General features: G+C 40.3%; 2 protein-coding genes across 2 annotated transcripts in view; one reads left to right on the top strand and one right to left on the bottom strand.

Annotated features, from left to right (window-relative positions):
• The window catches only part of ORC1 (origin recognition complex subunit 1), a 32,768-nt gene extending 32,458 nt beyond the window's left edge, over positions 1 to 310 (bottom strand). The window contains exon 1 of the mRNA XM_047789108.1: positions 3 to 310. The gene's annotated coding sequence lies outside the window, so the exon portion shown is untranslated. The remainder of the gene's footprint in view (positions 1 to 2) is intronic.
• On the top strand, positions 282 to 20,802 carry PRPF38A (pre-mRNA processing factor 38A). The gene is made up of 10 exons (XM_047789110.1): positions 282 to 624; positions 2,487 to 2,646; positions 4,600 to 4,721; positions 6,251 to 6,336; positions 13,995 to 14,105; positions 17,364 to 17,476; positions 18,331 to 18,357; positions 18,468 to 18,565; positions 19,035 to 19,083; positions 20,389 to 20,802. Exons 1-10 carry the CDS (start codon positions 495 to 497, stop codon positions 20,429 to 20,431), a joined length of 939 nt encoding a protein of 312 aa, XP_047645066.1. The 5' UTR covers positions 282 to 494; the 3' UTR covers positions 20,432 to 20,802.
• The last annotated feature ends 5,003 nt before the right edge of the window (positions 20,803 to 25,805 follow it).

Genomic DNA, 25,805 nt, shown 5'->3' with positions numbered 1-25,805 from the left:
ACCGGGGGCCGAAGTTTGCTCGAGCTGGCGCAAGCCTAACGCTTCCCACCGTCTCCGCTTCAGGAGCTCATGGAGTTGCAGCAAATCTAAACTGCCCAGCTGGACTCTTCTCGCAGCTGCCAGTCGTGCAACAGAGCCGAAATGGGCGCCTAGCTAGGAATCCAAAGAAGGTGAGGAAAAGGAAATTCGCGCCAAAAGCCGAGGCCCCGCCCCTAGGCCGTCTCCACGTTCCGTCAGCAGCCTGCCCTCCGGCCCCGCCCATCTAGGAGGGGACGCGTGACGTACTTCCGCCAACGTGCCCTGGGCCTTGGTCGCGACGCGGTTCACGGAAGTGCCTGAAGCTGAAGCGATTCCGGTTTCAATAGGATCGGCTAAGCTGTTTAGTGAGACTTCCTCCAACTTTCTCAGGCCCTCTCGGGTTGTTGTTGCTTTTTTTTAACCTGGATGTGACGTACTAAAGGAGTCGACGGAAGTAGAACCGTAGGGGTTCTAAAATGGCGAACCGTACGGTAAAGGATGCTCACAGCATCCACGGCACCAACCCTCAGTATCTGGTGGAGAAGATCATTCGGACTCGAATCTATGAGTCCAAGTATTGGAAGGAGGAGTGCTTTGGGCTTACGGGTGAGCAAGAGCGCGTCGACCCCCCCTTCCCCCACCAGCCCTGGGCGTCCCGTGGCCCAGTTCTAACCTGTCGAATGGGACTGGTCCCGGGGGGTGGGACTGGAGGGAATCTCAGTCTTTCAGAAAAATCTGAGCGCCTACTCTGTGCCTAGTCTTGTGTTGGGCTTTGGGGACCCAAATGGGTCTGATAGGGCCTTTATTCTGAAGGGTGTCAGTTTGGTTCTTTGAGTCATTCCATGTTTAATGATAACTTGCTAAGGTTCCAAACAGTGTTAAAAGTTTAGGGACCCTGAAGATCTTAAAGGAACGTGAATATGCCTGAAACCAAATTCATGATCTTATTATCCCTAAATCTGGCCCGTTTGCACTATTTCCACATTCCGGTCCTAGTATGAATAGAAGCTCTTCAGAGAAACCTTCCAGGCAGTCTTTGATCTTTGTTGAATTCTGGCTCCTTTTTTGTTCACTGTTCCACCATTGTAAGAGGAACATAATAATATCCACCTCAAAGGTTGAAGGTTTGTTCTAAGGATTAAGTGAAATAATGTATAAAAAGTGTTTGGTATGGTTACAGTATATATTAATAAAAAGTACTCAGGAATTAGTAGGGGTGGTGCTAATTGTTACCACTGTTAACCACTCCAGTGCTGTTGTTACCGCTCCTGCCAGTTTGTCCACAGACGATTCATACTGTTTTTATGAGTTGCCATTAAATTTTGGAGTCAAATAAGTTTACTTCGCGGGCCTTTTCTCATTCCATAGTTTTTTCCTTAGATGATCTCCATACCACAGTTACAGCCTACATATAGATGCCTTCAAATTGATCTCTTCAGCCCAAATCTATATGAATCTAAGACGTGCCAACTCTATATGTTTCAAAAGGCCACTCGTGACCTTTTTCCCCAACACTAGGTTACATTCCCTTGTCATATATTTTCATTGATTTCCGCATCTTTGAAATACTGATCCCATTTTAAATTAAATTATGTTTTCAATGCTTTCTGCTTTGCCAGACTGTAAACTCCTTAAGAGCACTGTGTCCTTCTTTACCTGTTATCTCTAGCACTTGGTACCTAACTGTAATGTGGAATGAATTAATATAGAATTTATACTAAAGGAACTTGAAGTTTGATTTATAAAGTGATTTCCCATTAATAGTGCCTAACATTTGCTGTGTGTCAAGTAAGTATTATCATGTATTCGTATTGTCTCATTTGAGTTCACTATAGGCCTTAACGTTGTACTTTTATTATTCAAATTTGGAATAATACCTCAAATTATTCTGATAATACCTCAAATAATACCTCAAAGAGAGGTGAAATGACTTGTTCCAGTTCACACAGCTGACGTTTAATTTTGACAGCAATATTGGAAGGTTATTATCCTCATGCTCTAGATAAAGTGTTATCTTTTTTTCTTCTAACTCCTGATCTGGCGGTTTTTCCCCTAACATGGTGGTGACAGGCATGGACTATGAAGTTAAACTGCCGGGATTGAAATCCAGGCCCTGACACATTCTGGCTGTGGACATTAAGCAAGTCACGTAACCTTTCCTGGCCCTTATTTTCCTTAGCTGAAAACAAAGGCAGTGCTAGAACCTATCTTATGGCTTGTTGCAAAGATTAAATGAGATAATATGAAATGCTTGGCAGAGTACCTGGCATATAATAATCTTTTGGTGTATATTAGCTACTGTTGTTATTATTATTAATTACTCTTGCACACTTGTTATCCTAATATTAAACTGTTACTGAGTATTCAGGAGAATCAAACCTTTAACTAACTACTCTCCACTTCAAGCCTGAAAAAGCTAAGTCCTAATGTATCTGAGATGCCACTTTATCTGTTTTGTTTTGTTTTAGCTGAACTTGTAGTTGATAAAGCCATGGAGTTAAGGTTCGTGGGTGGTGTCTATGGTGGCAACATAAAGCCAACTCCCTTCCTGTGTTTGACCTTGAAGATGCTTCAGATTCAGCCCGAGAAGGATATCATTGTAGAGTTTATCAAAAATGAAGATTTCAAGTAAGTGAAATGTTGACTAGCTAATATAACTACTTCAATGTCAGTGGTCCAGAATTGGCTTTGGTTAAGAGGAGTGAATTCCACAGAGTTCCACTCTAGGATTTTGCTCTTGAGCCTCTAGAGTTTGTGTTTTGTCTGTTTTGATTGTATTGATCTTCTCCTTTACTTTCTCAGTCTTGGTGACTTTTCCCCTCCCCCAAAATTTCATGATCTCTCTGAACGTGTATTAAGCAGAAGTGAGTGCCTGATATATTTCTAGCACTGAATACTTAAGGACGAAGAAAACAACCTAGTGTGGTAAAGAAGGGGGAAACTTTGGTGTTAAATGTAGGTTCATGTCTAGACCTTGTTACTTATTAGCTGGGACCTTGGAGAAGTTACTTTATTTTTCAGTTTTGTTTTCTTTACCTATAAAATGGAAGCAATAATACCAACTCAGGATAGATGTGAGGATTAAGGAAGATAGTGTTGTAAATCTCACGACACAGTGCCTGTTGCATAGTATAGGCCCCAGAATGTCAGATGCTTATATTATTATCCGTTCCCAAGGAGCTCGCAGACAAGTACAGGAGACAGATAATAATAGCTTTTTATCCACCACCTTCTATTCTAAGGATTTGCGTATAATATTTAACCATCACAACAAACCTTTGTTTAACCTTCACAATAAACCTGTAAAATTATTATCCCCATTATATGGGGGAGGGAAATGTAGGCACAGAGAGATTGATTTCCCTGAGGTCAAAAAGTGGTAAGTGGTAAAACCGGCTTCAGAATCCATATTTCCACTCTAGTCTGTTTTTCATATGAAGAAACTGTTAAGTTTCAAATGCCTACTAATTATCCAAGTGTAAATTTGAGTGGGTAATTGGGACATAGGGAAAAGGGGAATCTTATGAATGTTAACCGCTAGAAAATAGCTAACTTTTCTTAGGCACTTACCATGTGTTGTATGCTTGCTTAGCACTTCACAGACTTTTTTTTTTTTAATGTCTGCATCCATGGTGTATGGAAATTCCTGGGCCAGGTATTGAATCCAAGCTGCAGCTTTGGCAGCGTCGGATCCTCTAACTCACTGTTCCAGCCTAGGGATCGAACCTGCACCTCCACAGTGACTTGAGCCACTGCTATTGGCTTCTTAACCCACTGCACCACAGTGGGAACTCCCAGGCATTTTTAACTTAATACTCCAAGCCATCAAATTAGGGACTATAATCTACATTGTACAGGGATTGAGAAAGCGCGTAAATTGCTCAGTGTTAAAAAAGTTAGTAAATAATGGAATCAGAATTTGACCTAGATGACTTTTTTCCATAACCGACATTCTGCTTCCTAGCAGTAATTTATGTATTCATATCTATGTGAATTAGTTGCTGTACTGCTAGTAGGTAAATCTTAAAACTTTCTCTTGTTAAATTCAGTATCTTATTTGATCCTTAAAATAATCCCATGAGGTGAATCGGTTGTATCTTAGTTTTACATATGGTATAATAGACTTTGAAAGTTGAGCAATATGTCCCAAGCCACCATAACCAGTGAGTGGTCGAATGGGAGATTGAACCTAAGTCTCCATATTTTAGTTATCTGTCTATTGCCCAGTGCTGCGTTTAAAATTAAGAGAAGAAAGAACTTGGAATTCCCTTCATGGCTCAGGGGTTAACAAACCCGACTAGGAGCCATGAGGATGCAGGTTCTATCCCTGGCCTTGGTCAATGGGTTAAGGATCTGGCATTGCTCTGAGCTGTGCCATAGGCTGGCAGTTGCAGCTCTGATTCGACCCCTGGCCTGGGAACCTCCATATGCTGTGGGTGTGGCCCTAAAAAGCAAAAAAAAAAAAAAGAGAGAGAGAGAGAGAAGAAAGAACTTTATCCACTACTGTCATGAGACAAGTTGGTTGTAAAATTCAGAAACTTTTTAGGATGGCCTGTTGTTTGACTGTCACCTCTCTGTCAGGTATGTCCGCATGTTGGGAGCACTTTACATGAGGTTGACAGGCACTGCCATTGATTGCTACAAGTACTTGGAGCCTCTGTACAATGACTATCGAAAAATCAAGAGCCAGAACCGAAATGGGGGTAAGTATGGTGCCAAGTGTCATTCCTGAGCCAGTTTTTATTTCACCAGTGTCTCTAGCATCATGTTGTCACATGCATTGTGAGTGCTTCTCTCAGTGTAGCTCGTTACTGTCTTCATTCAGGTCCTCCATCTCCCTCCAGTAGACTACTAGTCTGCCTCACCAGCTGCCCATCTGCCCGTCTTTCCAGCTGCATCTTCTGTTGATCCTGGCCTTGCGTCATGTGCTCCAGCCCATAAGATCTAGCTCCCAAATGACCTTCTTTATAAATTTCTTCCCCAGTCCTCCCAAAGTTAGTTTTCCTTATGTTACACCCCCACAGTTCTTTCTCCTGACCTCTCTTGTACAATATCCTGCAGTATATAGACTGAGTGTGCTCATACTTATATAAGAATCCCTCTGAAAAATAATAAGTATATCCAGGAGGGGCAGCTCCATACCTTTTACAAAGAGACATATTTTGTGGTAAAATGCAATTCAGAGACTGTAATCAAAGTCTTTTCTCACTTAATATCAAAACAAAGGATTAGTACTATTTGCCTTTATTCTATCAAAATAACATTAAGCAGTAGAAGATTAAGAATTTGGTATTATTCTTTAAATTAACTTATTCATTCATTGAATAAATATCTATTAAATGACAGTGTCATGCTAGGTACTGTGCTTTGCACTGGAAATAACATGGTAAACGAGATGGACATGATCATGGCCATCCTGAAATTACTTATTTATAACTATGTTATGTTACACTAAGATAGGGTTTTTCAACCTTGACACTTTGGGCCAGATGATTCTTTGTTGTGAGGAGCTAATTAGTACATTGTAGGATGTTTAGCAGCACCCCTGGCTTCTACCCACTAGAGGCCAGTAGTTGCAGGGGGCAACATCCTTGGTTGGCAACTGCAGGACTAAGGTGATGTTTACTGTAGAAATCCTGCAAAACTGGTGCTCTACTGACCATAAGAGACACATGATTCTCAAAAATATCAAATCACTGTATTGTACACCTAGAACTAATATTGTAAGTCAATTATATATGTCAATTTAAAAAATAATTTTCTGACTCAGCCAGGGGAAAAGATGCATATTCTGTATTCAGAAACTTAGTGGGTTCTGTGAGAAATTGCACTTGAGTTAAAAGTTTTGCTCAAGAACATCACCTCTTTATATTTCTGGACTCTGTGTTTGTCTCTCCTGTTAATTGGGACAGCTTTATTTATCCCTTTATCTCCAGCTCCTAGAAGGGGCATGACCCATAAATGGCCTCAATAAAGGAGAACTGAATGAATGAAGACATGGGCTTGTCATTGGGGCTGTAGTTTGAGCCCAGATTTGACAGCAGTCCTTTCAGTGCAATTGCCATACTACAGTAGTTTTATTAGTGAATGTGCATACAAAGGGAAGCTGCAAAGAATTCACATTTTCTATACCAAGTACTCTTCACTTACATAAAGAGTCTTAAACTTGTTTTACTTTTTGGTTATTTAAATTTATTTCTGAGTTGCTTGAGCCTTATGATTTTTCTTTCAGAGTTTGAACTGATGCATGTAGATGAGTTTATTGATGAACTACTGCACAGTGAGAGAGTCTGTGATATCATTCTTCCCCGGCTACAGGTAAGAAATAAAGGTCATACATACCCAATACACAGTACACAATAAAATGTGTACAAAAATTCCTTTACACACATATGCAGTAAAACACCATGGATCTCAGGATCTTCATTTTTTTTTTTAATTGAAATGTAATTGACATATAACACTGTGTAAGTTATAGGTATACAGTGTAGTCATTCATAATTTTTAAAGGTTATACTCCATTTATAGTTATAAAATATTGATTATATTCACTGTGTTGTATGGTATATCCTTGTAGCTTATTTTGTACATAATAATTTGTATGACTTAATCCACCAGCCCCATGTTGCCCCTACCCCGCTTCCCTCTCCCCACTAGTAACCACTAGTTTTTGTTTAAGAGTCTGCTTCTGTTATATTCACTAGTTTATTGCTTTTTTTAGATTCCGCACATAAGTGATACCATACAATATTTGTCTTTCTCTGATTGATTTCACTTAGTATAATACCCTCAAAGTCCATCCATGTTGCTGCAAATAACAAAATTTCATTCTTTTTTATAGCTGAATTGTATTGTACTACATCATCTTTATCTGCTCATCTGCTGATGGACACTTAGGTTGCTTTCATGTCTTGGCAGTTTAACGCTGCTGTGAACGTTTGGGTGCATGTATCTTTTCACATGTAGTGTTTTTGTTTCTTTCAGGCAAATAACGAGGAGTAAAATTGTTGGGTCATAAACCAACAATTTTTCTTCTTTTTTTTTGTTTTTCTTTTTTTGAGAAACCTCCATAATGTTTTTGGTGTTTGCACCAATTTACATTCCTACCAGTAATGTACAAGGGTTCTCTTTTCTCCACATCCTTGCAAACATTTGTTATCAGCAGTTTTTTGGGGGTTTTTTTTTTTGGTTTTTTTTTTTTGAACAGGTATGAGGTGATAGCTCACTGTGGTTTTGATTTGCATTTTCATGGTAATCAGTGATGTTGAGTATCTTTCATGTGTCTGTTGGCCATAAGCATGTCCTCTTTGAAAAAAAAGTCTATTCAGTTCTGCCCATTTTTTATCAGGTTGGTTTTTTTTTTAAATCAGGGTCTTCTTAATAAGCAGTGTTCATGTCTATGAAAGAGATAGGAGATTGGGAGTGAGAGGAAAACAGATAAGTATTTGAAGGGTAGGGTTTTAAAAGTGAATAATATAAGAAAACTTTGTTTTCTAAAATATATTAAGGAGGTTGTAGAAGAGTAGGTTTTTAAGCTTTGTGAGCAGCTTTTTTTCAAATTGATCTCCATATAAAAATACAGGATATAGGAGTTCCCGTTGTGCTCAGCAGTAACGAACCCGACTAGTATCCATGAGGACATGGGTCTGATCCCTGGCCTTGCTCAGTGGGTTTAAAGGATCCAATGTTGCTGTGACCTGTGATGTAGGTTGCAGACGTGGCTAGGATCTGGCGTTGCTGTGACTGTGGTGTAGGCTGGCAGCTGCAACTCCAATTCGACCCCTAGCCTGGGAACTTCATATGCTGCAGATGTGGTCCTAAAAAAAAAATACAAGATATAAAACATTTAAAAGGAAGGTCAGGAATGGGAGACTGACCTATCTTAAATACGAATTTATTGTGCTACTTCCACTTCCTAGTGAGAAATGATTGTCCGTGAAGCATCTTTCAAGTATGAGTTTTACAGTATATGATTTTAAAATTACTATTGTAAAGTACAAAGAGAAAAGAGATACTAGTAGGCAGCCTAAAGAGAAAGGGAATAGGTTTATAGTGAAGAGATGACTGACAGGGAATTCTGAGACCTGCTTCTGAGTGGAAGCTATATCATCACAATCAGGAATAGTGAACAGAGCTATTCCCCCCCCCCCAAAGTTTTCTCCTTTCGTATAATCTTTCTCTCCCACTTCTCTATCTCTCCCCTAAGCAACCACTACCACTAGTATGCTATTTGTCACAATAGATTGGTTTGCATTTTGGAATTAACACAGTATATGCTTTTTTTGTTGTCTTTCCTCACTCAGCGTAATTATTTTGAAATTCATCCATGTTGATCATGCATCAGCGGTGGTTTCTTTTGTTTGTTTTTAGGGCCACAACTGTGGCATATGAAAGTTCCCAGACTCTAGGGGTCGAATTGAAGCTGCGGCTGTTATCCACAGTCACAGCCACACCAGATCTGAGCCACATCTGCAACCTATATATACCACAGCTTGCAGCGATGCCTGATCCTTAGCCCACTGAGTGAGGCCAGGGATCAAACCGGCATCCTAATGGATACCAGTCAGATTCTTAACCTGCTGAGTCCACAACACTAATAGACTCCTGCATCAGTAGTGTTTTAATTTCATTTATTGCTGAATAGTATTGCATTATATGGATAGACCAGTTTATTTACCTCTTCATCTGCTTATGCAGAATTGTGGGGTGCAAGGTCAGTCTACAAAAATCAGTTGTATACACTAGCAATAAATACTTTGGAATTTGGAATTTTATTTTAAAAGATACCAGTATTTCCCTTGTAGCTCAGCAGGTTAGATATCCAGTGTTGTCAATGCTGTGGCCCAGGTCTCTGCTGTGGCTGGGTTTGATTCCTGGACCAGGAACTTCCTCATGCCACAGGTGTGGCCTAAATAAATAAAATAGATAGATACCATTTACAGTTGCATCAAAAAATATAAAATAATTGAGGATAATTTTGTCAAAAGATGTATAAGATGTATACTTAAAACTATAAAACATTGCATTACTGAGAGAAATTAAAGAAGATTAAATGGAGAAATATATCATGTCCATGGTATGTCTTATACCATGACAGAATTGTTAAGTTGTCAGTTCTTCCAGATTAATCTATAGATTCAATTTCGTTCCAATCGAAATCCCAATAGAATTTTCCCTGGCTTTTAACTAATAATCATGATTATAATGATTATTAACATGAATTAAACATGCATTAGTTGCCAGAAACACTGCTAGGAACTTTACTTGCCTTCTTTTTAATTCTTCACAACAAGCTAATGAGGTAGGTTTATTTGACTTCTTGGTTTTACAGAGGAGGAACTTTAAACTTTCAAAGGTATTTGATAACCTGCCGAAAGTCACCACAATAATTAGAACTGAGATTGACGTAGCTCTGCAGTTTCAAAAAGCTAATTGTGAAAATATGCTTGTGTTTTCAAGATGCTTTTTCTCTCTCCAGTCTAAATATAATGGAAGCATTTCTGAGGGTCTGTGGATTTCCTAAGGAAGGGACCAGGAATAAGTGCACATATGTATGGTCAGTGGTTTTCTGCAGAGATGTCAAGGCAATACAGTTGAGAAAGGATAATCCTTTCCACAAATGGTGCTGAAACAATTGAATAGCCATATAGAAATAAATGAATCTCTGTCCTTAGCTCACATTATATATAAAAATAAACTTGAAGGGGATAATAGACTTAGAAAAGCTAAGAATATAAAGCTTAAGAAAAACGTAGGTGAAAATCTTAATGACTTTGGGTTTGACAGATTTCTGTAATAGGACAAAAAAAAATTACTCATTAAAAATTGGCCTTTATAAAAATTTAAAACTGGCTTTTCAGAAGACATGATTACAGAACTAAAAAGGCAAGCCACAGACTGGAAGAGTATGTATTACATATATCCACATAACCTAATAACAAGAACAACCTAACAGAAAAATGAACAAAAGATTCTAACAAACATTTTACCAAAGAAAATATATAGTTGGCCAATAGCACATAAAAAGGTGTTCCATACAATTAGTCATCAGGGAATGCAAATTAAAATTATAGTGATATACACCACATACCTAGTAGAATGTGTAAAATCAGACTGACCAGATCAGGTATCAGAGAGGATGTGGAGGAACTGGAAGTCTCCGTATCCTAATGGGGCCAATATAAAAAGTACTACCTCTTTGAAGTTTGGCATTCTTAAAAAGTTGACCATACAATCCAGCTGTTCCACTCCTAGGTATTTACTTTAGAAATGAAAGCACATGTCCACACAAAGGCTTAAGCACAGATAATCATAACAGCTTTATTTTTTTATTTTTTGTTTTTGGTCTGTTTGGGGCCTCACCCATGGCATATGGAACTTTCCAGGCAAGGGGTCAAATCAGAGCTGCAGCTGCCGCCTACACCACAGCCACAGCAACAGGGGATTGGAGTTGCAGCTATAGCCGATGCCACAGATCACAGCAACACCAGATCCTTAACCCACTGAGCGAGGCCAGGGATCGAACCTGCTTCCTCCCGAATACTTGTCGGGTTCGTTACTGCTGAGCTGTGACAGGAACTCCCCATAACAGCTTTATTTGTAATGGCCAAAAACTGGAAATAATCTAATCATCAATCGACTAGATAAACAAATTGTGGTATGTCCATATAATGGTACTACTCAGCAGCAAAAATGAACTTTTGATAAACAGCACAGATGAATCACAAAATAATTGTGCTGAGTGAAAAAGACAAAAAATGGTAAGTACTGTATAATTCTGTTCTAATAAATGTAAACCATAGTGACAAAAAAGATCAGTGGTTGCATAGGTGCAGGGTGAGGGAGTAGGGAGGAGAGAGAAAGAGAAATCACAAAAGAGCACAAGTGAACTTTTGAGTAGTGTGGATAGATCCATTATGTTGATGACCGTAGTGGCTTACAGTTATATATAATACTTGTCAAAACTCATCAAGTTGTGTACTGTTTTAGGGTTTTTTTTTTTGTCTTTTTGCTTTTTTTAGGGCCGCACCCGTGGCATATGGAGGTTCCCAGGCTAGGGGTCAAATCAGAGCTGCAGCTGCTGGCCTATGCCACAGCCACAGCAACACAGGATCCGAGCTGCGTCTTCGACCTACACCACAGCTCAAGGCAACGCCGGATCCCTAACCCACTGAGCGCAGCCAGGGATTGAACACAAAACCTCATGGTTCCTAGTCAGATTCATTAGCCACTGAGCCACAACAGGAACTCCAAGTTGTGTACTTTCAAAATGTATTTTGGGAGTTCCCATCATGGCACAGTGGTTAACGAATCCGATTAGGAACCAAGCGGTTGTAGGTTTGATACCTGGCCTCGCTCGGTGGGTTAAAGATCCGGCGTTGCCGTGGGTTGTGGTATAGGCTGGTGGCTACAGCTCCAATTAGACCCCTACCCTGGGAACCTCCATATGCCACGGGTGCGGCCTTAGAGAAGACAAAAAAAAAATGTATTTGTATCAGTTACACCTCAGTGAAACTAAAATGTATTGCAGAAAATCACTGGAATACCAGCAGACTAAGGGTCCTTGGCTCTTAGTGCCCTTTTATTCTCTGATTCCAGTCTATGTAAGAATTTGTAGCATTAACTAAAGGGTCCCAGAGACAAGTGTTCAGATGGGGAATGGGAGCAAACTGTTACATGTTTTAAGCAACTACAGAAACCCCAACTGGGAGGATCCAGTACTTCAGGTCTCCTTTTTGATGCTAGTGCAGCTTAGTAATTCTGAAGCAGTTTGCTGTATCCCACCTGCTTTGAAGTGTTTTGTTTTCTTGCTCGATATATACCAAAAGGAATCATGTAACAATCAGAGGTCACATTATGTATGCTTTTTTTATATGTTATATCCAAACATACAGACAGAAAGCAGGTTAGTGGTTACCAGGAGATTTGGGGAAGGGGGAATGAGAAGTGATTACTTAATAAGTATGGGGTGTTTCTCTGGTGTGATAAGAAAACTTAAACTAGTGAGAGGTGATGATGGACCAGCACTGAATTTTACACTTTGAAATTGTTAATTATGTGTTATGTAAATTTCACCTCAATAAAAAAGCAGATCAAAGGGGTCTGAAAAACTTAACGGGGGGAATAGAATGGATTTCAGATATGTGATAAATGGGTGAGATAAATTTGATTGAGGCAGTTAACCAGCTGGATGAAGGTCCTTGGTAGGTGAGTGCTCACACTTAAATGCAGTGAAATAGCTCTTTCTCTACAGTGACTCAGTTACAGAAAATCCTAGACAATCATCCTGAAAATTATTTCTCCTTTTCCATATTGGCAACTATAGGCTATGTAGTGAAGGGAATGACATTTCAAACCTGAAACCTGCTTTCAGGGCCAATTCTCACACTTATTATCTTTAGCTCCTTTTATTATTCTTAGAAATACTGCAAGAATCTGAATACTTTAAAGTGTAATCAGAAGTTCCTGTCGTGGCTCAGTGGAAGTGAATCCAACTAGGAACCATGAGGTTGCAGGTTCGATCCCTGGCCTCGTTCAGTGGGTTAAGAGTCCAGCGTTGCCGTGAGCTGAAGTGTAGGTTGCAGACGCGGCTCGGATCCCAAGTTGCCGTGGCTCTGGCGTAGGCCGGCAGCTGTAGCTCCGACTCAACCCCTAGCCTGGGAACCTCCATATTCTGCGACTGCAGCCCTAAAAAGAAAAAATAAAGTGTAATCAGGTTGTAGCTAAGGATTCCAATGCCCAATCATCTCGAAGCAAGCATATTAATGCAAACGAAATAGTTTGCCTGGAGTCTAGAAGGAAGGACCACAAAACAAACTTCACTGAGAAGAAACTGAAATATGACTGATACTGTGTTATCATATTACAAGAGTTGTGTTCTGGTGTGGGCCTCTTTATGTCCTAGATGAAGTGACCCATATGCTGCCTTTTGCTTTGATTTCTGTTCCTATCAAGCAACCCATAGGTCAGTAATTTAGCTTCTCCCATGCCCTGACATTGGCATGGAGTCATTCTGGAGTGAATTCTGATTTTATCAAACACAAATACTCTTGAGTTTATACACTGACTTTAGTCACTTCCGAGTTTGGTGAACATTAGGGATTCTTGATGCCCTCATTCAGTCCTAGATCCCAGACTGTGGTGATCCTTTCCGTGGACCCCTTTTTGTCTCATTTCCATGGATCCCATCTTTGTCTCATTTCTCCTAACCCTTACAGAATTTTGTTAGAGATGAGAACAAAATGGCTTACAAATATTACAATTTATTCTATGTCTATCCAGCAAACTTTGTGTCCTTGGCACAGAAAATAGTAAAGGGTCTTATGATCCAGCCAGTCCATTTGTCAGTTTTGAACTTACCTTTGCCTTTTAGGTCCTTAGTCACTCAGTAAGGACCCCTAAGCCACATCTCAGAAGAAAATGGAACCAGGAGATGGATTGTTTATATCCTGAGCCTTGTTTAGTTACATGACTGTAGACAACTCCCTGAATCCTGGGTCTAGAGGGTTGGTACTACTTTAGAGGAGGATCCAAACCCCCAAACTGGGCTGATCCTCAGTAACTCTGTTGGGGTAGATTCTGGTCTGAGACTCTCCTAGCAGAACTACCAGCCAACACAGTCTCAAACTATTGGCCCTTCTGTGCAAAGCCTGTATTTTTTTATTCAAGGCTATACCTATAATGATTGATAGTCTAGTGACCTTAGAGTATAAGATCACAAGGAATAGAGGCAAAGTAAAGGAAGATGCTCCCTTCAGCTTTGTATTTCTCTGTTTACAGGGGTTCTTAAAAATGGTGCAGATTCCAGGCATGCTAAACTCCTTAGAAAAATCTTGAACTATCTAGGATGTCTTTGAAATGAAATCACCCCAGCTGTTGTGCCATAGTTTTTCTGTCATTCTAAAGGCCCAAGTGTTGGAGCTTCAGGACATAGAGGAGATCACAGGGCCCCATAACTCTCATTATGTTCTCTGTAGAAACGCTATGTACTTGAGGAAGCTGAGCAACTGGAGCCACGGGTCAGTGCTCTAGAAGAGGACATGGATGATGTGGAGTCCAGTGAAGAGGAGGAAGAAGAAGACGAGAAGGTCAGGCACCTGGGAGCTTAAGGGTTGGAGGGGGAATAGTTAAACGGAATGGAAATAATCTTTTTTTGTTTTCAAACTCTAATTTTTGTTTGTTTGTTTGTTGTTGTTGTTGCTATTTCTTAGGCCGCTCCCGCGGCATATGGAGGTTCCCAGGCTAGGGGTCGAATCGGAGCTGTAGCCACCGGCCTACGCCAGAGCCACAGCAACGCGGGATCCAAGCCACGTCTGCAGCCTACACCACAGCTCACGGCAACGCCGGATCGTTAACCCACTGAGCAAGGGCAGGGACCGAACCCGCAACCTCATGGTTCCTAGTCGGATTCGTTAACCACTGCGCCACGACGGGAACGCCACAAACTCTAATTTTTAACTTTCTTTAACCAGAAAATACAAGATTTAGTCATCAAGAATATGGGCTTTAGAGTGAAGTAGACCTTGATTCAGATTTCAACTCTGCTGTTTACTAGTAGTATAATTTTGTACAAAGTATATGATCTCTCTTTTCTGTGAAGCAAAGATTTTGACACCTTTCTTTTACAACTGTTGTATTAAATGAAATGATAAGCAAAAAGCCCTCAGCATGAAATTATGACATTATAATTGCCTAATAAGTAGAAGCTACTAATACTTCAGATAAAAATAATACTCTTCATAATTGAAAGTATACTAAGGAGTAGACATAGTTTAGGGAAAAAATGCCTACTGCATGGTCATGCTTTCACTGTTAAAATGCTGAAAAGTTGAAAATAAGCAATCTATCAGAGTAGTCAGGTAAACTGTTATTATCAATTCAACAGACTATTGTGTAGCCATTGAAACTATGAAAAGTTTACGACAATGTGGAAATGCTTATGGTAAGTTAAAAAAGGATCTAAAACATTTGCAATTAAAATCTAAGCAACAGGGAGTTCCCATTGCGTTGCAGCGGAAATGAATCAATCCAACTAGTATCCATGAGGACTCGGGTTGGATCCCTGGCCTCACTTAGTGGGTTGAGGATCTGGCATTGTTGTGAGCTGTGGTGTAGGCTGACAGCTGTAGCTCTGATTTGACCCCTAGCCTGGGAACCTCCATATGCCCCAGGTGTGGCCCTAAAAAACAAAAATATAAATAAATCTAAGCAACAACATATGTATAGAAAAAGGCTCTAAGGAAATACAAGAAATGCTGATCAATGGATAGACTGCAGACGGGGTGTAGCTCTGAGCTCGTAGGCTCCCTTTAAGGTGAATGCTAAAGGAAGCACAATCATTCATGAATTGAAAGCCAGGCAAGGTCATCTGTGGTGGGTAAACCAAAAGCAGGCGTTCTTTTTCTTTTTTTCTGCATACCAAAGTGGAGAAAATGTGCCTCCATCTTCCCATCACCTAGCTTCAGCAGTGGTCCACTCAGCTGTTTTGTTTTCTCTGCATCTCTTATCAGTTGTCCCCCATCAGTTACCTTGAAACAGATCACAGCCATCATTTATTTCATAACATTTCAGAAAAGGGCTCCTTTTCCCAACATAACCCCCAAATCAACAGTTATTCCTTAACATCATTAAATATTTGATGTTCACATTTCCCCAGCTATTCCGACATTTTTAATTGTCTGAATTTGTATTCCAACAAGGTCCATTAAATGTAACTGGTTTTTATATCTCCAGGATCTTGTAGTCTATTTCATCCATTGTTCACTGTTTCTCTTATAGTTTTTAAATATATCAAGTCATATCATTCTGCACAGATTTTCACAATCTGTATTCTTCTGATTGTGTTTCTGTAGTTCACTTAACATTTTCACCTGTCCTTTGCATTTTCTATAAACTAATTCTTGGGTCTAGAGGCTTAATGGGATTTGTGGTTTTTATCCCCCAGGATGAATAAAGTCTGTCTATCTTTTGATAATATTAGGAACCACTGCTGTCTTTGCTTAGATCCATTACGGGGTGTAAAATGGTTATATACTAATTAGTTCTTCATCATTTGTTACCTGTAACACTGCTATAAAGAGAAACCTCCCAAATCAACATTTAGTTTATCATAGGTACAGTTTATATAAGAAAGGTGAGATATTTTCCCTTTATCAGTTTTTAAAATAATGAGTTGATTCTGTAGTATCCTCCCAAGAATGAAAGCTTTTACCCTTGGTAACGCTGAACTCATGAATTTAAGCTTATTTGGGTGTTTTGGACTATAATTGTCCTTGTTGATGCTCAAATTGTCCCATCTTTGGCCAGTGGAGATCTCCCAACTTGTCAGACTTGTGAATACAACAATAGTAGTCTCAGCCTCCTTGCTTTCTGATATGTTCTAGTCACATCTTGTTATCTTCTGGCCCAGACCTGGAATTAGCCATTTTTCCAAGAAGCCCATTAGTTTCATTTATTGGGATATGGTATTTAGAGACCACGATATGGGCTCATTGCTATGGGTTTGGTATTTCTAGGCCCTTACAGTTTGACAGACCTAGGAGAAAAATTTTTTTAAGCTTAAAGTACATCATGAGTTTGTACTTAACCTTCTATCTGCATCTTTTCTTTCACCTTGGAATGCCAACTTCTTTTATCTATTTTTACAGCCACACTAGAGGCATATGGATATTCCCAGGGCAAGTACTGAATCTGAGCCACAACTGCAACCTACGCTGCAGCTGTGACAATGCCAGATCCTTTAATCCACTGCACTGGGCTGCAGATTGAACCCACACCTCCACAGCAACCCAAGCCTCTGCACTCAGATTCTTTTTTTTTCCCCTTTTTACAGCTGCACCTGTGGCATATGGAAGCTCCCAGGCTAGGGGTACAATCGGAGCTACAGCTGCCGGCCTACGCCACAGCCACAGTGCCAGATCTGAGCTGCATCTGCAACCTGCACCACAGCTCACAGCAGTGCTGGATCCTTAACCCACTGAACGGGGTCAGGGATCGAACCCACATCCTCATGGATCCTAGCCAGGTTCATTAACCACTGAGCCACGATGGGAGCTCCTGCAGTCGGATTCTTAGCCCACTGTGCCACAGGAAGAACTCTGGAAATCCAAATTAAGGAGATAAGCATAGTTACTTATCTCTCATTACTCTCATGTATGCCAGAATAATGGTACCAGCACTTAAACAATAATGGGATTACTGGAAATAATTTTATTTGCTAGTTCATCCTGAGGGTTATCCCTGTATATGTTCAAGTTACTATGTTTTAAAGTCCCTCGGAGTTTGGGACATGATGGCTCGCTCTCAGCCTGTGCTGATCACTGACTGACCCAGTCCATCTCTTCTAGCTGGAGAGAGTGCCATCACCTGATCACCGCCGGAGAAGTTACCGAGACTTGGACAAGCCCCGTCGCTCTCCCACACTACGGTATCGGAGGAGCAGGAGTCGATCTCCCAGAAGGTAAGGCCCTTGTCATTGGCCTCTTCCAGGGAGACTTTAAGCACTGTAGCACAGAAGCTTGGACTTCGTGGAAGGAAAATGCCAGCTTATGGAGAATGTCTGCTGGCCAGTTTATTAGTTGCTGCAAAACCACCACCCACAAAACCTCAGTGCCAGACATTTATTTAGTCTTTTTTTTTTTAAAGGCTGCACCCATGGCATATGAAAGTTCCCAGGCTAGGGATTGAATCAGAGCTGCAGCCAACGGCCTATACCACAGCCACAGCGACTCAGGACCCGAGCCGCGTCTGCAACCTACACCACAGCTCACAGCAGTGCCAGATCCTTAACCACTGAGTGGGGCCAGGGATCGAACCCGCATCCTCATGGATGCTAGTCGGGTTCATTAACCGCTGAGCCAAAATGAAACTCCCATTTATTTAGTTCACAGGTCTGTGGTAAGTGATTTAATCTGGGCTTAGGCAGTTTCTAAGGAGTATGAGTTATGGTCACTCACCTATTTTGCATTCAGCTGTTTTTTGGCTCGTATAGGACAGCCTTAGCTAGGACGACTGGAGCAGTTCATCTCTTCTCTGTGTCACGTTCTAGGCTAGGTTAGGCATGTTCAGTGGCAGTGGCAGAATACAAGAGCAAATAAGCCCAACCATTTGTCTTCCCAGTATCTGCATCTCATGTACCTACATCCCACTGACCAAAGCAAGTCATGACCCAGACTTTGAATCTGAGGGTATTAAAAAGTTACATGACAAAGGACATCGATAACAGAAATGGGTAAAGAATTAGGGCAGTTTTTTGCAATTTACACTATCCAATGTACCTATTAAGGTTCTTCTTCCTCTTTTCTTCCCACATAGACGGAGTCGGTCTCCCAAAAGAAGAAGGTAGGCTCTTTAGTGGCCTGCGGTGAGAAATGGGGATTTGGGGAGGGTGGTGGTGTTCTTGTGCTTCTATTGTTAGACAGACATGAGCGTCTGACCAGTAATTTCCACAGCCCCTCCCCTCGCCGCGAAAGGCATCGGAGCAAGAGTCCAAGACGTCACCGTAGCAGGTCTCGTGACAGACGGCACAGATCCCGTTCCAAGTCCCCAGGTATAGCTTTTGGGCCTTTTACTATTTATTGGTTACCTTAGCAAAGAAGTATAATAGGAGCAATTAGCCTCCTGCAATACAGAAGTACTCTACTTTGTTACTGCCTAGAAAAAAAGGAAGTGGACATAGAATGTGAAAATTAGAGTTTACATCTTAACAGTCACAATTGTTGCCAATAGGATGATGAGCTTCAGTTTTTTCATCTGAAATTATATGAATAAAGCCTAACAAGAGTAGTGGTAAATACCCAATGTGATGTTTGTGAAATTCACCATAAAGTCCTGAATAGACACAAAAGATCAGTTCTCCTCTCCACATCACACACACCAGTTAAGATAGGTGCTCCCAACAAGGTTTCCCTAGCATAGGCCAAAAAGGATATTAATCCAATGAAAGAAATTAGTAGAAAATGACAGTGGGGGAACCGGAAGATACAATCTCATTCATCCAACATTCTTTCCTTACCCAGGTCATCACCGTAGTCACAGACACAGGAGCCACTCAAAGTCTCCTGAAAGGTATGGATTAATCTCTATTCTTTTTTTTTTTTTTTTAATGGCTTGCACCCAAGGCACATGGAAATTCCTGAATCCAAGCTGCAGCTGGGGCAATACCAGATTCTCTTACCCACTGTGCTGGACCAGTGGATCAAACCTGAGCCTCTGGAGTTCCTGTTGTGGCTTCAGCGGAAACGAATCCAGCTATTGTCCATGAGGCTGCAGGTTTGATCCCTGGCCTCGCTCAGTGGGTCAGCGATCTGGCGTTGGCATGAATTGTGTTGTGGGTCACAGATGCAGCTCAGATGCCTTGTTACTGTGGCGTGGGCCGGCAGGTGTAGCTCTGATTCAACCCCTAGCCTGGGAAATTCCATGTGCTGCTAGCGTGGCCCTAAAAAGCAAAAACAAACAAAAACCAAAAAAAAAAAATCCTGAGCCTCCAGTGACCCAAGCCACTACAGATAGATTCTCAACTCACTGTGCCACAGCAGAAATTCCAGGATTAACCTCTATTTTGACTCAAGAATTTCACTCTTGGAATTCCCATTGTGGCTCAGTAGATTAAGAACCCAGTGTAGTCTCAATGAGGATCCGAGTTCAATCCCTGGCTTTGCTCAGTGGATTAAGGATCCAGTGTTGGCACAAGCTGTGGTATAGGTCATAGATGCAGCTTAGGTCCTGTGTTGCTGTGGCTGTGGCTGTGGCACAGGCCTCAGCTAGAGTACCAATTCGACCCCTAGCCTGGGAACTTCCATATGCCACAGGTGTGACCCTAAAAAGAAAAAAAAATATAAAATATATTTATTCAGAAACTAAAGTCTCAATTACAATTGTTAGACCTGAAATTCCTTGTATTTTCAGAGATATTTAGGAATTCTTAGTAATATCAGGACTAAGTTGGGCTATTGCCCTGAGAATTATTAGAATTATGTATAGATTTTGTGTTTTGTTTTTCCTTATAGGATTGCAGCTTTGAATAAGGGCATAAGCTTTAATTTCAAGAGACCTGGGGTTCAGTCCCAACTTTTCAGTACTTAACAGTTCAATGACATTGCATAAGTCACTTGCACTTGATAAGCTTTCATTGGAAACCTCTATATGCTCCATACTGTTAGGTGCACTTTTAAACCTCTCAGAGGTCATTTCCTCAGTGGTAAAATTTGGATAGTAATGCCTAACTCAGTGTTGCTCTTAAACATTAAAACACCAAGCACTTTTAAAGAACATTGGGTATCATCTCCACCCCCATCAGTGTTAGCAGTTACACCAGTCTTCCTCAAAGGTCTTTGCCCAGCTGTTAATGATTTGTATGTGTTGCCATTTCAGATCTAAGAAAAGCCACAAGAAGAGCCGGAGAGGGAATGAGTAATGGACTCAGTCTGGTTTTAGTCCAAATGGCCTTTGTGGAGGGGACAGCATCTGTGTGGGAGAACAAATGAAGATCTATTCCCCAGGCAGCTATGGGAATATTTTAGATTTGTTTTTTAACACCAAGTTTCTTCACTTTTTCTTTTTTTTTTAATGAAAGAGGTACTGAGTTTTGTATCTCTTTTTGAATTGTAATCCACATATTTGAGGGATGATGCTTCCCAAAAGCTGCTTTTGACCTCTTTGTATGACCAACCTTGTTTGTACTCAAATTATGAGGGTAGAATGCATTTGGATGGAGGGTGCAAATGATGGGGAGGATGTGGCCCCCGGTGACCCTTTTGCTATTAAATTTGATATACCCATTTCCTATTTTTCTGTGGTTTAGTTTTGGTTTACTACAGGATGGTAATTCTTCTGAGAATCCTGAGATTTGTGCTACTGCTATTATGGTAAAAACTCAAAGTCAGTAAAATATGTTAGCTCCAGCTTTTATTTCCAGCAGCAGCAAGTAGTAATAAACATGAAATCTGACTGGTTAGCAGCTTTGTAAGAAAAGAATGCATTCAATTGTAAAGCTTCTTCTGAATCATTTAATCCAGTTGCACTGAATAGTCAACAAATAGTAACACTTAACACCTTTTATATACTGTTTTTGTATAGTGTTGAGTTGAATTCCAGGTTAAGGTACTCAGAGCTTTTATCCTACAAGCATTGACATTCTCCAAGTCTAGGTAGTAGGGCAACAAGATTGAAAAGTATCTAATGCCACTCAGGGTTTTAACCTGAATTGCTGGACAACAGCACCAATATTCACAAAACCAAAATATACAGTAGGAAGAGACCAGGTTTTAGAAAGGCAGGTAGTGAGAGTTGTGGTAGTAGTGAAAATGATGGCATTGTTCAACTTGAAGTTTGATTTGAACTATGGTGCATCTAGATAAAGCTTAGCCACTGGAAATAAGCACTAAGAGTTGAGCATAGTGATCTAGCTCTGAATTGACAATGTTTAGGTAATTGTGGAAGGTATAGAATTAAATGTGGCTGCCCAGGGAGTGTGTGCATATGTAAGAAAAGCTGATAATAGAATCATAGGCAACACCAACACTAGTGAGGAAGAAGTGAATGCCAATTGAAAACTGAAATGAATCATTCCAAGGTAGGGGAATTAGGAGAGACTGGGTTAAGAAGCCAAAGGTGTTAAGGACCCAGAAGTAAAGGAAGGACTGAATAGTGCCCATAGGCATTGATAATCAAGAGGGTGTTGGTATCCTTACCAGAAGAGTTTTGTCTACCTGTACTTACCTTTCCTCCTTTAAAAAGGAAAAAATGATCAAATGACTTTCTGCAGCTCTCTCCTTGGCAAGAATTGTGAAGACCAACTGCCTCACAGGATCTGGTTCTTGGGAAGCCATATCTGGTCACAGGCTAAACATTCCCTTGCTTGCTGTTGAACTGAAGGATCTTTGCATCAGTATTAAAGCATTTGGGATCATATTTGAGATTCCATGTTCTTCGGTGATTCCTCTCCTGATAATACTTGAGCTAATAAGAGTTGTCCATAGAGTATTATGGTTCATCATACAATTATATATAGAACTGCCTTTAAAAATTAAATATAAGCACCTCTATCTATATCTGTTACAGAGATTTTTAGCTATTATTTCCTTATCAGAGTGTTCTAAATAGAAAAGTCTTCTAGCTGAATGACCTATGGACCAATCAAGTCATCATCCAGTATATACGGTTAAAATTTTAAAAGTATACTTTATTTTTGAAGTATACAAATTTATAAACTCACCCAAAAATCCCAACAATTTTTAATACCAGAAATAAACGTTGCTGAACATCAACTATAAAGCAAGTAGAGTGGACACATCAAACCTCTCTCTAGAGGAGATGGAATTTGAAGGGCAAACCTTGCTGAAGGATCATTTCTGTCATCTATGTGCTAGCCTACTGGATGAGTGAGGTCTTAGAACTATAGCTTTACACCTTTCTTTGGCCTCTATTAAGAGATTCACTTTTGGAGTTCCTGTGGTGGCACAGTGGTGACAACCCAACTAGCATCCATGAGGACATGGGTTCTATCCCCAGCCTCACTCAGTGGGTTAAGGATCCGGCATTGCTGTGAGCTGTGGTGTAGGCTGCAGACACAGCTTGGTTCCCGAATTGCTGTGGCAAAGGTCAGTGGTTATAGCTCCAGTTTAACTCTTAGCCTGTGAACTTACACATGCCACACACACACAATAAAAGACACACTTTACATCTAACTTCTGTATACATACATACATTTTGTACTAAAACATTTCAGGAAAAAAATTCTTATTCCTTATGTAAAATACACTCTGATATTTCTTACACAGTATCAGTTTTATTGTTGGGTACAAACCACTAAATTGATTTAATTTCCCACAATTTTGACAATGTTTTAAAATCTTTGCCAAAACATAAAAAATTGAAAAAAGCTTTGCCATGGGGCACAATGACCTCTTAATACCAAGGAATGAAGAGATATGTGTTCTCAGGGGAAAGGTAATAATGGAATATAACAACCTAATTTAGGAGTTCCCATTGTGGCGTAGCAAAAATGAATCCAACTAGCATCCATGAGGACTCGGGTTCGATCCCTGGCCTCACTCAGCAGATCGGGGATCCAGTATTGCTGTGAGCTGTGGTGTAGGTCGCAGATGCGGCTTGGATACCGAATTACTGTAGCTGTGGTGTAGGCCGGCATCTGTAGCTCAGAATTGACCCCTAGCATGGGAACTTACATATGCCACAAAAAAAAAAAATTTAAAGTTCATTCCAGAGTTCCCATTGTGGCTCAGTAGTAGCGAATCTAATAACCATGAGGTTAAGGATTCGATCCCTGGTCTCACTCAGTGGGTTAAGGATCCAGCATTGCCATGAGCTGTGGTGTAGGTCACAGATGCGGCTCAGATCCTGCATTGCTGTGGCTGCAGTGCAGGCTGGCAGCTGCAGCTCTGATTTGACCCCTAGCCTGGGAACTGCCAAATGCCACACCTGTGACCCTAAAAAGACAAAAAAAAACCCAAGTTCATTCCCCTAGCCCCTTTCCATTATTTTTAGTACACTGACTTAAGGTTAAATAAGCATTAATCAGAGAAGAATCATCACAGATGCTGGCTTCTCCTTGCCAAAAGTTAAAGTAACAAGTTTCTAGAAACTCAAAAAAAAAAAAAAGTGATTTTAAAAATTCAAGAATATAAGAATTAGAGTTACCATTGTGGTACAGCAGAAATGAATCTAACTAGTATCCATGAGGATGCAGGTTCAATCTCTGGCTTCACTCAATGGGTTGAGGATCCAGCATTGCCTTGAGCTGTGGTGTAGGTCTCAGACATGGCTGTGATCCCGAATTGCTGTGGCTGTGGTATAGGGTGGCAGCTGTAGCTCTGATTTCGACCCCTAGTCTGGGAACTTACATTATGGCACAGAAAAGGCCCTAAAAAGAAAAAAGAAAAAAAAAAGCAAGAATACAAGCTCAAGGACATTAAGAGATTAAAAAAAAAAAGGCAGAGTTTAAGAAACAAAGTTTGAAAATTGAAAAAAATGAAAGCCTTATTGGTAAACAAAAAATAAACAGAAGGCATAGAGAAAATAGGCTGGAGGAAATAAAAAATGGAAAATAATAAAAGCTATAGAGATAATAAAAGACATGAAAAGAAATTCTGGGAGTTCCCATCATGGCACAGCAGCAACGAATCTGACTAGGAACCATGAGTTTTCGGGTTCATCCCTGGCCTCGCTCAGTGGGTTAAGGATCTGGCATTGCTGTGAGCTATGTGGTGTAGGTCGCAGACGCAGCTCGGATCTGGCGTTGCTGTGGCTCTGGCATGGGCTGGCAGCTACAGCTCCGATTAGACCCCTAGCCTCGAAACCTCCATATGCCTCAGGTGCAGTCCTCAAAAAACCAAAAAAAAAAAAAAAATCCGCATAACTTTTTTTTGATAGAATTGAACAAATTATACTTTAAAAAATTCAAACAGGAGTTCTCTTGTGGTACAGTGGGTTAAGGATCTGGTGTCACCTGCAGCTGATAGGTAGCTGCTGTGGCGAGGGTTTGATTTCTGGCCTGAGAACTTCCATATGCCTTGGACATGGCCAAAAAAAAAAAATTTCCAATAGAAGAAAATCACCTTCTTGATTTTAGACATAATTATAGGGGCATGCAAGCAGAGAAATCAAGTCATGCATAGTGAGGAAAAAGATCAGGATAGTCTCAGATCTTCATTAAGGGAGTAAAGCAAAAGGCCCCAAAGGTGTGAAGAAAAGGAAGTGTGCCAGGAACTTCATACCCAGCCAAAGTTGTCTTTAAAATATAAAGGTAATAGACATTCTCAAGTATTTAAGTATTTAAAAACATATAGCTACTTGGGGAAAAAAACTGCCTGATAATGAAACTTACCCAAAAAGGAATGAATCCAATTAAGGACTTAGGGAAAAAGCAGTAAAAGGAATGGTAGTAAACTTTTTAGAAATTCTGAATAAAAATAATGGGAAATTATCATAATACTCAAAAGAAATATTTGAACATTGTGTTTGTTTGGTTTTTTTCCTTTTTAGGGCCCTGGGCTAGGTGTCGAATCGTAGCTGCATCTGCCGTCCTACACCATAGCCACAACAAAGCCAGATCCAAGCCACGTCTATGTCCAACACACTGCAGCTCACAGCAACACAGGATCCCTAATCAAAGGGGGAGGCCAGATATCGAACCCACATCCTCATGGATATTAGTTGGGTTCTTAACCCACCGAGCCGCAACAGGAACTCCTATACAATACATTTCAAAATGATGAGATCTTATATGTGTTTGTGCTCTGCATAAAACTGATCATTTTACACTTTTTAATTGCTCTGCAGTAAATCTGAATTCATAATCAAAACCTTAAGTTTGCAATTTATATGAAAAGTTTGCAAACTTGTAAAATTAAGCTACCACTGTGTATGTTAAAACTAAGAAATCTCTATTTTTCAACTTGGAACAGTTCTGCCAGTTATTAAACAACTAATGAAGGAAGGACAAGTGAGATGCTGAAAATTACTATAAAACACTTAAATAAGTAAAACCTAGGTTACTGGGGTTTACTGCCCCAAATGATACCTTTAGATGGTATACTGCCATCTAGATCACTATACTGCCTTTCTTTAGTAAAAAGGCTGAACTGGGGGCAGTATCTAGTTGCAGATGGTTTTCTTTTTAATGAATATTTCAAATATATACAAAAGTATAACAGTAAAATGAACACCTTGTTCTGTGAGACCTGAAAGGAGATTAAATACTTAGAACATGAACTTTAAAAGAAAATCTTGAATGCTCCAAGTCATATTTTAACAGAAAAGCATAAACT

The sequence above is a fragment of the Phacochoerus africanus genome, chromosome 8 (genome assembly GCF_016906955.1).
Source record: "Phacochoerus africanus isolate WHEZ1 chromosome 8, ROS_Pafr_v1, whole genome shotgun sequence".
NCBI lineage: Eukaryota > Metazoa > Chordata > Mammalia > Artiodactyla > Suidae > Phacochoerus > Phacochoerus africanus.
The sequence above is the reverse complement of the archived record's forward strand: the minus strand, read 5'-3'. Positions and strand labels throughout refer to the sequence as shown.

Bases quoted from the DNA above. Each gene is read 5' to 3' on its own strand.
- PRPF38A (XM_047789110.1), top strand. From the start codon at position 495: ATGGCGAACCGTACGGTAAAGGATGCTCACAGCATCCACGGCACCAAC. The intron at 6,337-13,994 runs GTAAGAAATAAA...TGTTCTCTGTAG, and splicing joins TCATTCTTCCCCGGCTACAG to AAACGCTATGTACTTGAGGA. The intron at 19,084-20,388 runs GTATGGATTAAT...TTGCCATTTCAG, and splicing joins CACTCAAAGTCTCCTGAAAG to ATCTAAGAAAAGCCACAAGA.